Below are 13,441 nucleotides of genomic sequence, written 5' to 3' on the forward strand. Positions count from 1 at the left end.
CGGGGGGAGGAGAGGAGGCGGCGGCGGCGGCGGGGGGAACAGCGAGCGCCTCCGGGTCACACGGGGACCGGCACCGCCCCTGTGCCGCGGCCGGGAGCCGCTAGAGGGGGCTCGGCGACCCCCGGTCCGGGCGCGGGCTCACGCGGGCTGCGGGCGGCGCCGGTCCCCGTGCAGAGGGACCGCCCTCCCCGCTGCAGACCTTCGGTACGAGCTCCTGCCCGCCCGTCCCCGCCTCCCGGACCGAAGGTTTTCCTCTCGGCTTTATCCCTCTAGTTCATGTTTTATTGCTCCGCGCCCAAAGAACGGCCATAAACGCTGGCCAGGTCCCCGGAGCCGCCCACGGCGGGCTGGGCGGGCCCCGCCGGCCGCAGCGGAGGCGACCCCGGCGCCCGGCCTATGAGGGGCGGGAGGGCTGCGGCCCTGCGGGCGCCGGTGCCCGCCATCGAGTTCCCTGAGGAGAGCCCGGAGCCGCGCTTTGACGGTAAGCGGGGCCGGGGGAAGCCCTGTGGACGAGCGGGGAAATGGCCCCTTCCCCCCGGCTGGCTGGGAGGGAAGCAGGGTAGAACCGCCGCCTTCCTCTTCCCGTCCTTCCCCACCGCTCTGAGGCAGCGGGGGTGATGCAAGAGCGGGCAGGCCCTCAGCAGCGCCCTGCCCTGAGGCCGCCGTGCGAGCTCCCCCTGCCTCGGGCACGGGGCGCCTCGGCCTCCCCGGGTAGCTGCTTTCCGTGTACACTTAAAAAAAATTAATTAGGTTCCTAATTAGCTTCTTAAGCTACTCGCTCAGCGGCAACTCGGTTGCCGCCTCTGTGAGCCGGGGTGGTGTTGGAGCTGTGTGGCTGGCTGTACGTTGTTTTGATGTTTAGGTAAATGGGTGTGTACTGAAACCTCAGTTCATTCGCCTGACTGTTCTCTTCCAGAATCGGATGTGCCGGCGGAGCTGCGAGTTGCAAACGGGTCGCAAAGATTTGTGAAGTTCACTTCGACCATCCAGAACCAGCTGCTGCTTGTGTCATTGCTGGAGCACCTCTGCCACATGTACACGCACAACCCCGTTCACTCCAGGGGTTTGTTCCGAAGTTAGTAAGAGGAGTTCATTCCTGTCTCTCAAACTGCCTCACTGCAATATGTACCAGACCCTTCTGTGCAGAGTTGCAGTGTAATATCAACACAAAGCTCTAGGTTTCATCCCGCTGGGACAAGAATGAATCTGTGAAGAGGATGAATACCTTGAAGCAACTAAATTGGCAATGACAGCTTGTCTTATTTTTGAAGACAGTAACAGAATATTGCTGTAGATGTAAGGATCAGACAGCTCTGTTCCAGCTAGATTATGTGAGTTGCATCATGAGAAGGGCAGCAGGGTAAATTATATTACTGTTGAATGTGATCTAAAAATGCTGGTAGAAGAGGAATTTAATAAAACATTTATCAATAAATAGTTGCAGGAGAGTCTTCACTAAATTTTTCAAAATTATCTTGTGTGAAAATCTGAGTAAAAACTTTTACAAGTTCTTTATTTTGCCATAAAGTCCCTTGATGTCATTCAGAGTATTTGCAGTTTTAAGTGTGAAGTGTTACTTTTAAGATAACTGGTTGGTATATGACTTACCAAGGGTATTTTGTTCATTTAGGCATATACTTAGTGCCTTTAAGAAAGCATATCCATGGGTTTTGTCCTTACTTTACATGACTGTAGACAATAAAATCTAACGTGTTTTTCATTGCTAAAATTTGTGCTATTTATAACATCACAGTTGCACCCATCTCCAGCATTTATGACTTTTTGTTTGCCACAGTTGTTTTACTCCAAATGAGACAGATGAGGTGGTGGAAGGGAGCGACTTCGTTCTCTGTTATGAGTGTGTGCGCAAGTGTGTGGGTTTGGATGGGAATTAAAATCTCGACACTACCGCTTTTGATTATAAATCCATCCTCATAATTGTGAACCTGCTTTGAATTTTTCTTTTCACTGATCAAAATTAGTCCAAAAGTCAAACGTAAGTGAATGGGTGGATGCTTGTATAACTCATCTGCTGAGGTGAGGAAGAAGAGGAGATGCAGTTGTGACCATGGAAAGGATGGCAGATAATTGTATTATGTGAAGGGATTCCCACAGAGCAGCTCTAGTTTGGATTGAATTAGTTTTAATTGCCAGGAGTACAGGAACAGCATTAGAGTAGGAGGGATTGTCAGTTTTTCAGACACGCTATCTTTCAAATAAGATTTTGTGTTGAAAAACTTTATGTGGTCTTATTGGCTGGCTTTATTCAATGTTCTTCTGGCCTTTCTTTGTTCCTTTGTGCAGTTCTTCGTCAGACTTTCACAAGAACAGGGTTACTCTCCCCTTTTGTCTTTTGTGATGAATTCAGTACTGTAAGACTGCAGCACAACAGAGCCATTACTGAACTGATGAAAGCAGCTAATCAACAAATACTTAACGGGGTAAGCTTTGTTACATGTCTGGCAACCTCTGCAGTAAGGAGCTTTTGTTCAGGGGTTATTTTAATATTGGATTGGTCTTTTTAATAATTATACAGAATAACTCCTTTAGCTGTTTGGGACGGCATGCTCTGGTTCTATAGGTGCAAGCCAGTTTTTTGAAGCCATCAATATTTTGTACCTTATTAAATAGTAATAATAAAACAAGTTAAATGTTAATAAACAAAGGCAAGGTGTTTATTGCAAGGTGTAAGTATTGCTACAGCTTTTTTTGACAGACATCCGTTTTCAGCTTTAAACTGTTGGTATGCTAACACTCATATTTATATTAGTGGAAGGTGTAGTTTGTGTACCTGTACTTCAGGCTGAATCAGACCTGTTTGCTTATCTTGCTGCTTGAACTAAGCTAATTAGTTTTGTTTTAAACACATTTTAGAGCCCTCATTTTATCCCGTTTGTCAACAGAACTCTAAAAGGGCAGTAATCTCTCCAGCAGAGAGATGTTAACAGATTACCAGTGGGATAATAATACTTTAATTTGCTGAAGCTCTCTGCAGCATGCAAATGGCTCTCAGTAACCTCATTTTCTTCCAAGAAGGAGGTTGCAGTTTCTGTTCTGATTAAGCTGTCTGTGCCACTGGCATAGCAGACAGGTTTTTCTTTTTATATGTCACGTTTTTATGTTGGATTTTGTTGTTTCATAGGAACTTGATAATGGAGACGCTCTTGCAATTGGGTATGTATTCAAAGCATGTAGAAATATTAAATTAATTCCTTTCCTAAAGTTCTGTGCTCCACTCTGAATTTAATTAATATTGCATTTCATATTTTGGCTCTGAAACATAGAAAAAAAGGTTTCTCCAAATTCTCAAAATGACATGATAATTTGTTCTTCAGTACAACTCTCTCAGTCAGTGCCACTGTTCAAGAAAACAAGATTTATCAGGCATCAATGTAAAAGAAATAATCTGAACACCTCTGTTAAAACAGAGTGTGGATTTGAAGCACATGTGCATGCTCTTGCAGTCTGCTGGTTTTCAGTACTCACTGCACCTCAGGCTGGTACAATATGGTGATGTCAAAGTACTTTCTGTTTCTTTTCATAACACGAATGATATTTTTAGGATGTGTACAGCTGTATCTTACTTGCAAGTTGTAATTTAGTTTAATGCAGCCTAACGTTTCTCGATTAGAGAAAAAGAAGTTCTCTTCGAAGCACAGACTTCACGATACTTGAATGAATTTGAAGAGGTTGCAAGGCTAGGAAGAGGAGGATATGGCAAAGTATACAAGGTATTCTTTACCTCTCATATAAAATGACTCTGTTTATATCTAGTTTTTCATTGGAATTTGGAGCTACTGTTTCAGTTGTACTGCCAAATGTTTTTTAAATAGAAGAGGTGTAAATATGTACCTTAGAAGAAAGTTGGTGTTTCATTTCAAAAGCTGCTCAGTTGTAATAAGTTTTGTTTCTCAGAAGCAGGATATATCAGATGTTTTAATTTGTGTATTTTGACCCATTTAAAAGTAGATGAAAACTCCTTGTTTGACATGTGAAGTGTTATGATATATTGACTCTAAACAGCATTGGCACTGATTGGTCTGTACACCCCAATGCTTTAGTTGTGGCTGCTTTTAAAAAATGAGTTTCAGTGTGAACAGAAACTGTCCAAGCCAATGTTGAGTTGTGTTAAGTACTTGTAGCGCATGGCCAGCCCAAGGTTCCCATGAGGTGAATGCCATGTGGAAATGAGAAATGTGGCCTCACATATTTATCAGTTATCAGGACCTATTCTATCCCTGTATGACAGCAGGGGCCTAATCCCAGTTTCATTCCCTGATACAGGTGATACTCCATAGGAATGGGGTGCAGAAATAAAATTTTAGAGAATAATGAGTTTAAAAGGATTTAATTAATCCAAGCACATTAACATCTAATTTTCTCCTACTGCAATTGTTTTCAGGTCAGAAACAAGTTAGATGGTCAGTTCTATGCTATTAAAAAAATTAAAATTAAGAAGGCTACAAGAAGAGATTGCATGAAGGTATTCTTCCTGTATTTTTGTCCCTGTTTTAACTCCTCTGTAGCTTATTCTGTTCTAATTTATCCATGTTGCTAATATAATTTTTTATGCATTCTGAATTTCTAAAAGTTTGAGCCTATCAATACCTAGTAGAAAAAAGTAAATGAGATGCATTAAAATCCATTAAAAGAACTACATTAATTACTTGAATTTGATCATCTCTGCAATGATGAAAATCAATTTGTTTTAAAGCTTTCAATTTTTTTTCTGTTACTGTAACAATAACATCTGTCCTTTCTCTCTAAGAAACTTACTTATTGTTACCTTTTGTGTTTACTAAGCACTCAGAATAAAGGATTGTCACACCGAGGGTGTTTTGGTCTTTTTAGGTGCTCCGAGAAGTCAAAGTGCTGGCTGGGCTGCAGCATCCCAGTATCGTAGGGTATCACACTGCTTGGATGGAACACGTTCAAACAGTGCATCCAAAAGGAAAGTACAGCTCATTGTTTAATTCTTGCTTGCATCTTACACCTCTGTACTGTTATTTTCAGGAGACTATTACTTCTCTGGTAAAATTACTATTTTTGCCCCTCCTTTAAAGAACTAAAAGAAAAGGAAATTACAGGTGATCACCAGGTCCTTGTGTGCACTCAATCCCTCCTTACCAAATAATTTATCTGTTACTTAATGATTAATTTGGAACTGTGGCAATATTAGCTTTACTTGTGGTAAGACATGAGGAGGATTTTAAAGTTGTCATGGTCAGTGAAATGAAGTGAAAACCTTTTAATGCAAGAAGTAGTGAGTTGATGAGGAGAAGAATGAATGCTGAGGAATGAGCCACCTCAGATATTGGGGGGAAGTGATGAATAGGACAATAACCCCACAAATTTGCAATGATGTTTTGAAGTCTCAGAGATGTAGCAACACTATAATAAGCATCCCAGTATGCTTCTCTTTGGATCTGGACAAAATCTAAGAAAAACTGAAAGAACCTGGAAATATATACTCTTAATGACGAACCCCCTCCACCAAAAACTCTTTATTTTGCTATCCAAGTTAGACTCTTTAAATTTGATTGCGTTTCATAGTCCTGCATTGACAGAGCAATTGGATTTTTTGTGTATCACCTACTGTGTGTAACTCTTGAGAATTTATCTACTTTTGTGTTCATTTTGCACCTTCTCTGTTTTTCTCTTCAGGTTCTTTGTTCTCAGTTCTTTGCACGCTCTGTCCTTTGGTCCCTTTGTAACCCTAATCCACTGGTCCCTTTCTAGTCCTTTCCTGGAATGCCTTTAGCAGTTAAATCTTTTGATCCTCTCTTAGTGGGAGGTTTGGTTATGCTCTGTATAACTTTATTGCTTTCCAAGTCACTGACTTGATGCCCATCCAGCCATAAGCACAAAAGAAAATGCATAAATGCATAGGAAGTTGACAGTAGAGTAAAACAGGCAAAACTTTTTAACCAATGATCCAGAGAATCTCGAGGGAAGCAGTTGTTTAATGCTGGGGGTCCTTCATAAGTATTCAGTGGTGGTAATGAAAGTGCATACTGAAATCTATAGATAGCTTCTGTGGTACTTAATGGTTTCCCTTGTCTTACAGGATTGATGTTTTATATTTGCTTCTGCGTGCTGAAACAGCTTTTTCGTATAAAAATGCAATTTTAATGACAGTTGTTTCTAAGATATGAAGTGTCTTCAAAGCAGCTGCAGTGTGATGTAAAGGGTGATGCCTTATGGAGCTGCTCCTTTAACTGTGTGTTACTCTATACATTGTAAACCCTTACTTTGAATAGGCTAACTTCTGAAAGATGAAGTCTAAGTAAATACCTAAGAATGCCCGGTACAACCCTTTAAGTGACTTGGTACAACATATATTTTCTTTTCATTTAAAGATAAATGAAATACATACTAGGGTATCTTCTTAGTAGACTGAACAAACCCCTTTTACAGCAGCAGAAATGCAGATAATCTAGAGCTATCCACAGGTAACAAAGTTAAATTCAGTGAGATGCTCTAGCTTAAATGGTAATTTTTAGTAAATACATGGATACATTCTTTGTTTTATGAAAAACCATATTTATCTTTGCATCCAACAGGTAAAGCAATAATGGAGTTGCAACCATTATTTTTGGAGCAAGAGAGTAGCAAGTGAGTATTACTAATTTCAGTAGTAACATATATATTAAACTTTAACTTCAGCTGTCTGGACAGCTGTACGAAATCCCTGCTGGTAGAAAGTATTAAATCAGCTGGAGCCTGCACTGACAGTTATGTAATCCTGGAGTTTTATGTGGAGAAGCAGCTGAACTCTTCCTTGGGAGTGCTGTTTGTAAATGGGGAAAAAAATTCAGTATGGTGCATCACAAATAGATGGTATGAAACCGTGTACTTATTTGGATTTCTCTCCCTTTGTTATTTTCAGTGATCACTGTCACATCCAGACTGTGGAAAGCGGTAGTTCAATTATCTTTGCTGACCTTACCTCACAAGAAAAGAAGTCCTGTGACAGTACCAGTCTTAAAAATGGGCATAGAGAATCAGTGCAGGATATGGATGTAAGGAACGACTTCTCAAACAGCGATAGCAAAGAGTGTGTGAAACCAAATAAACTTGAATTATCCACAGAATTACAAGAAGGCTTTGTAAATAATGTTTACAATTTATCAACTGATGTGGACAATCATTCAACACGGGGACCTCATTCCAGTCTGAATCCAGATGCTAGCACTGAAAGTGAGTCCTGCTCTGAAAGCAAGGCCTGCTCTCAAGGATGCTCCAAAAATGAGGTAGCACTCTGTGGAGAGTTTGAGGTAAACACTTAATCTGCTCTGTAATTTTGTGATGTTTTTAAAGTAGTTCAGTAGATGGTGGGAATGAATGATTTATAACAATAAAATTAAAAGAATGGAATGACTGCAAGTAGAGCCAAAAGTTCAGACAATTTTTACTTAAGTGGGTAACTTCATTACAAGGAAGCTGATCAGAGGAGCTGGCAAAGCTCAGCATCTATGAGCAACTTTCCATGTCTTAGGCGTCTTCAATCCTTTCAAAGTACTGCATGAATAAAAAGTGTTACTGCTGCATTAAATGGCCCCATCAAAACTGAAAATCTGGTTTTCACTAATGAAAGCTAAAGCAGCTGTTAATTATGAAACTATCTTGGTATGTCTTGTGGTGCCCATGTAGTGTAGGAGTACATGGGAAAGAGATAAAAACAGTTTCGAGCAGGGAAGCATTTGTGCTTCTAAAACCTTGTTGTCATTTATACCATACCACTGATCTGTTTTGTGGAACACAGCCACCTCTGGAATACTTCAAGCTTTTCCTTTTACTTAGAGTTCCCTCTTGCAAGAAACCCAGTTTTAAACGTGTCTGCCTGAGTTGTCAGGTTATCAGATGAGCTGGTCCATTACTAGAAACTGATCTACATATTCATGGTAATAAATCAAATGGTTGGACTCAAAGGTCTAAGGTTCCAACCTAGACAATTCTGTGATTCCATAGAATTCCATATCAAGAAGTTGATTTTTTTCTGCTATTTTATATTGATTAAGGTGGAATAAACCTCTCTTTAGTATTTCTAGAAGGTTTCAAACTCTAATTTGAATATTAAAGACACATCTGGCAGTTTTGTTAAACATTTGCTAACAAAACAATTGTTAAAATTTGAGAAACAAGCAAAAAACTCCCCAAAACTAGGTAGCATTTTTGCATCTGTTTCTTGAGTGCAATAGATTACTAATACTATACTTGATATCCTTTTGGAACCTGTTTTTGGAGGGGCTTCTTGTTTAATAAATTTTGGGGTTATTTGCTTTAAAGAAAATAACTGAGGAAATACTGTTCATGTTACAGTGGCAAAATTATGGACCATTATTTTTCTGTTAGGTGGAGTATCATTTGATGCTTCATATACAAATGCAGTTGTGTGAAATATCCTTGTGGGACTGGATTGCTGACCGTAATAAAAGATGCAACAAGAGATCAGAGGACACTTCTAGTAAGATTCATCACTGTCTTATTCATTGTAAAGCAAATATTTTTTTTTTAAATAATTTGTAATGCAGTTATCTAATTTTATTTTACCTCAGCAGCTTATAATATAGATCTTCATTAAATTCCTTATTCACTTAATCAAATAGCAGCTTGTATTGAATTTTTGCATGATAGATGTTGGTTAAAGAATTGAAATACCTGAGTTTTAGACAGCTCCTCAAAAAAGAATGACTGAATGCCTGAGGCGTAGTTGTTACCAGGGGAGATCAGTGTCTGGGCAGTATTGCTTATTTGAAACAGAGTTTTTTATTGACAGGAACTGCTGCTTCTCAGAAAGCTGGTTAAAGGCTAATTTATCTGCTGAGGCAAATACAATTATATCATTTGATCCAGCCAAGTTAATTTGTAATAGGTTAAAGAATGTAACATTCTGAGTGACCAGGGGGTTCTCATGGCCTCCTACCAAGCAGTCATCAGTAACTGTTGATATTTGGAAGAGCAAATCCAATGCTCTTAAAGCATATTCCATTCTCTGGGGTGGGTGTATAAAAGCAGCATATGTACTTCAGGGTTGTAAAACAAAATGTGTTTTACATTAATGGCTTATCTTGGTTTTAATCACTATTGAGGTAAATCTGTTCTTTTCATTCACAGAGATAGGTTTACCAGCAAACTGCCAGCTGAGTTCCACTAATCTCTCCTGTAATCATAATCTTTTAGCTTTCATGAGCTAAAAGATGATGTTCCTGGTCAGGAAATGATAGAATTATGATGGCATTTGAGCTTGCAAAATGCTACTTTCACACATTTTCATGGAAAAGGTGAATGTTATCATACATTAGACATGAAGAAATAGAAATCCAAATGTGAGTAAATGGTGATATGGGTCATAAGAGCACAGAGACAATGTAGTTTAATAAAACAGTAATGTGGAAAATGGTCAAAACAAGGAGATGCTAAGTTTATTTAGGATAGCTACAGCCAGAGGAGATTGAGGAATTTAAGATGGTAGCAGAGCAGCAGAAGGATTAGGAACAAAACAAGAGTGCAAAGCAATACAGACAGCATGTCACTATATAAATTAATATGCTTTTATCTGGAACTGTGTTTTTCATGCTAGGTTAAGACTTACATGAAAGTAAAGAGTTTGTTAAACTCATAATCAAATAGCTATCTGATGGGGTTTGGAAGAATCTTTTTAGGACGACATATATTCGTGTTCCCCAAACTTTCCTTTTTGGAATTTTCACGTTAGTGACTTTTTGCTGATTCAGAAATACTATCTTGAGAGAAGCATGGCAAAATCCATATTAAAATTTTTAACAGATTAAGCATATTTTATTCCACAGCATAAATAAACAGAATTCAACAATACATACCACTGTAATCTTACATAACTCAGTGAAACTAGCTGAAATAATTGAAATTGTTTTAAGGTCCATACCATCTCGTGGATGTTCGCTGGACAATGAAGATTTTCCAGGAGGTAGTAGAAGGAGTTTGCTATATCCACAGCATGGGAGTGATGCATAGAGACATTAAAGTAAGTTCATCAAATTAATACTTGAGGTTGCAGAAAACAAAGACAATTGACATTATGGGAGAATGAAAAGAGAGAATAGTTGCTGTCACAGAGATGACCCGGGCTCTTAAGAATTCAGTTGTTACATATGAAAAAATACATGATCTCCTCTTTAGCAGTGCCATACTTTCTTTACTATCAGCCATGGTATCTTTACTATCAGCATACTACTCAGTTACACTGACTTACAAGCGGATTTTAAGCTCTGGAGGTGCTTTCTCCTTTGAAGCCATTTTCCTGTCAGATGCAGGCATGGTCAGATTGGTTTTCTGTTGTCTCAGTCTTTCCTTAACCAGGGTAGGAACTTAATTACCTAAAAAAAATATTTTAGGTAGTCACAAAAATAAGCAAAACCCCTTGACTACACCTCAGTTTGCTAACTGCATACAGTTAGATTTTGAAAACATATTCTAGTTGCTTGCTTAATGGCAGACCTGAATAGCAAGGAAGTGAATGTGTGTTTTCCTGCTTTGCTTCCTACTCAGGTTTTCTGCATCTGATACAGCAGCTGCATGAGAAAATCATGATTATTAAAACTTCACATGTGGAAGCTTGGACCTACTTGATATCACACAATCTTCACTCTGGATTAATTTTCATTTTTCTGTCAAATGTTTCAGGGTGAACAGTTTTTCAGTTTGCCTTCCCATTTAGCATCACCATGGCCTTATTGTCCAAAGTCTGGTAGCTATATAAAGAATTCCAGAATTCCATTCAGTTATTGCAAACCTGGTTTTGAGCCAGTTCTCATGGTTTTCACCATATATTCTTCTAATGGTGATTTTGCAGATACCTAGCAGAGACTAATTTCTGGGATAATATTCTAAGGAAGTCTTTCAGTGTGTGAATTTCTGAGAACAGAAGCCCAGTGGGTGGGTCTCCTGGATATGTTTTTACTTCAGTGGATATGAGAAACCTAGCAACTTGTTCAACAGTGCTGCATCTTTTAAATTTGATCTGCATTGAATAAAGGAAAATAATGGAGATTGCTCATCTCTTGTTAAACTATTCACATCTCCTTTATACACTAATAAAAGACCAACTATTTCCTTTGTGCCACCTGAGCAAGTGGGGGATTTTTCTAGATACGTAATGCTTGCATTTCTCCTCTGTAGTGGTCCTAAAACCAAAATACGTGGATAAAAATTATTTCAGTTTTCTGAATCAGGCCTCTAAAGTCTGTCACAATGTGGGTTTTTTGTTTTGTTTTGGTTTGGTTTTTTTTTTTTTTTTTTTCATAGCAGCTTTCCAGAACCAAGTAGCATATTGCAGCTGCTTATCATACAGAAAAATGTATTTTGGTTTATATTATGTCTAACCCAATGATATTAAGTCATCCTTCCTGCTACATCAGTTGGTCAAATTTACTGTCCACTCTTGCCTGTTCCTGTTTACTGTTCTGCAAATTTCCCAGTTTCTGTTGAGGAAAAAAAATACTTCATCTTTTCACTAAATCTAAATTTTCTGCTTTGCTTTTCTTCCTTTTCTTTTAGATCCTTATAGGTGTGTGGTCTTTTGGCCCAAATGGTGTTGCTAACATGATTTGGCATCAGCAATTACTATTTTTTCTCTGCCTCTACTAAAAAATGTTAAATAATCATCTTATACCTGCGAAACACTGGATTTTATAGACTTTGAAACAGCTGAAATTCCATAATTCTTTATATGGACATATTTTTAAATTGTATTCTGTCTTAATTTGCAGCCTAGAAATATCTTTCTACATGGATCAGATCATCAGGTAAAAATAGGTGACTTTGGATTAGCCTGCAAAGACCTTCTTTGGGATGATGCAGACCAGTGGGCTCAGACAGAAAGGATAAATGGTAAGAGAAAGTGTAATGGCTTTCAGTGTCTTAACTTTCTGTGGTATTTAAATCATTAAACTGTTACTTGCAAGGGTAACAACAGTTACTAAGTCTCAATTGCCCTTCAAAGGACTGACACATACTTCTGGAGTGGGGACCTGCCTCTATGCCTCACCAGAGCAACTGCAGGGATCTCACTATGATTTCAAGGTAGAGAACTTTGTTTCTTCTTTTCTCTATTAACACATAAAAGAAATAAATCAAGCCTTTCAATAAGCAAATACATATTTGATAAATACATAAATATTACTATGGTGACTCCTTGTGTTTTTGTTGAAACATGGATTTCAACTTTGCTTTCTCATTTGCTACTAAAGCAAAACTTTTTAAATATGTTGAGAATGTATATAGATTTGAATTTGTGTTCAGTAGTGGCATGATGCTCTTCATGTCATCATGAAACTTCATTGTTATGAAACTTTTTCATATAATGATTTTATAAGAAAAAGCAGCTCACTAAATTAAAATAGCAGTTACCCCAGAACTTTCTCTTCACCCCATTAACAGTCAGACATGTACAGCATGGGTGTTATCCTGCTAGAACTCTTCCAACCATTTGGAACAGAAATGGAAAGAACAGAAGTTCTTACACATTTAAGGACTGGCCAAATTCCTCACGCTTTCTACAAGAAATGGCCAACTCAGGCCAAGTATGTGAAACTCCTCACCAGCCCGAGAGCTGCAGAACGCCCAACAGCTGCTCAGCTTCGGGACAGTGAACTCTTCCACACCACAGACCAGGTAACTTGTGCCAGTAACCCCAACCCTTACAGCCTAAAGGAACACAGAAAATGCCCTTTGTATCCCTGTCTGCGTTACATTTGTTTGGCTTTGAACTTAATCACAGGTTCCTCTTAAGACTCTTTTTCTTACTACAGTATTTAGGCCACTGTATTATTTCTGGTGTCTTTGCAATGAGATAGCTGGTCGTTAACTTAAGGCAACTTTCTGAAGACTGTACAGGTGAGAGGTATTTTCAGAGATTTTCACCACATCTGCAGATTCTTCTAATTTTTCCTTTCGGTGCCCCACTGCTTTATGGATTAAGTTGTAGGATCAAGAATGTAGAATAGCTGAGTGCTGCTGCATTGCGTCTGTAGTGGATTGCAAACACAATTTGAATAAGTCAGTGAGGCTTTAACCTTGCTTAGCTATAAATGAAGTAAACCAACTCTTATTTTCAGGTTATTTCTAATCTCCAAGAGAAGGTGAGACAGCAAGAAGAAGAAATAGAGAAGCTGAGGGAGACAATAAGACTGCTTTCTGAAGAGCAAGATGAACAAACACGACTAGGTTCTCCTGTTTAAGTACAGGAAGAACTAATCTCGATTGTGTCTTAAGTTATATAAAAGGTTTCTTTTTTTACATAAAATATTTCAATGCATTTTCATTTGGCTGTCTGTTCTTAAAAGGTATTTATCCTTTTGCCTTCACCAAAGGCTACTGAGAAAGGAATCATGTTGCAGTGGAAAAAAATTAAGAGCACAGCTTATATTTACACAGGATTAATTTACACAGCTTAGCCATT

The 13,441-nt window shown here is 38.8% G+C and overlaps 1 protein-coding gene across 1 annotated transcript; it reads left to right on the forward strand.

Annotated features, from left to right (window-relative positions):
• Window positions 1–163: 163 nt before the first annotated feature.
• EIF2AK1 (eukaryotic translation initiation factor 2 alpha kinase 1) lies at window positions 164–13,303 on the forward strand. Its single transcript, XM_058422574.1, has 15 exons — window positions 164–481; window positions 917–1,075; window positions 2,305–2,441; window positions 3,143–3,174; window positions 3,632–3,731; window positions 4,403–4,483; window positions 4,852–4,949; window positions 6,562–6,615; window positions 6,890–7,277; window positions 8,356–8,467; window positions 9,900–10,006; window positions 11,751–11,871; window positions 11,984–12,063; window positions 12,421–12,654; window positions 13,098–13,303. The coding sequence occupies exons 1-15, from the start codon at window positions 397–399 to the stop codon at window positions 13,218–13,220; spliced, it is 1,911 nt and encodes a 636-aa protein (XP_058278557.1). The 5' UTR covers window positions 164–396; the 3' UTR covers window positions 13,221–13,303.
• The last annotated feature ends 138 nt before the right edge of the window (window positions 13,304–13,441 follow it).

This window comes from Hirundo rustica, chromosome 15 (assembly GCF_015227805.2).
Source record: "Hirundo rustica isolate bHirRus1 chromosome 15, bHirRus1.pri.v3, whole genome shotgun sequence".
NCBI lineage: Eukaryota > Metazoa > Chordata > Aves > Passeriformes > Hirundinidae > Hirundo > Hirundo rustica.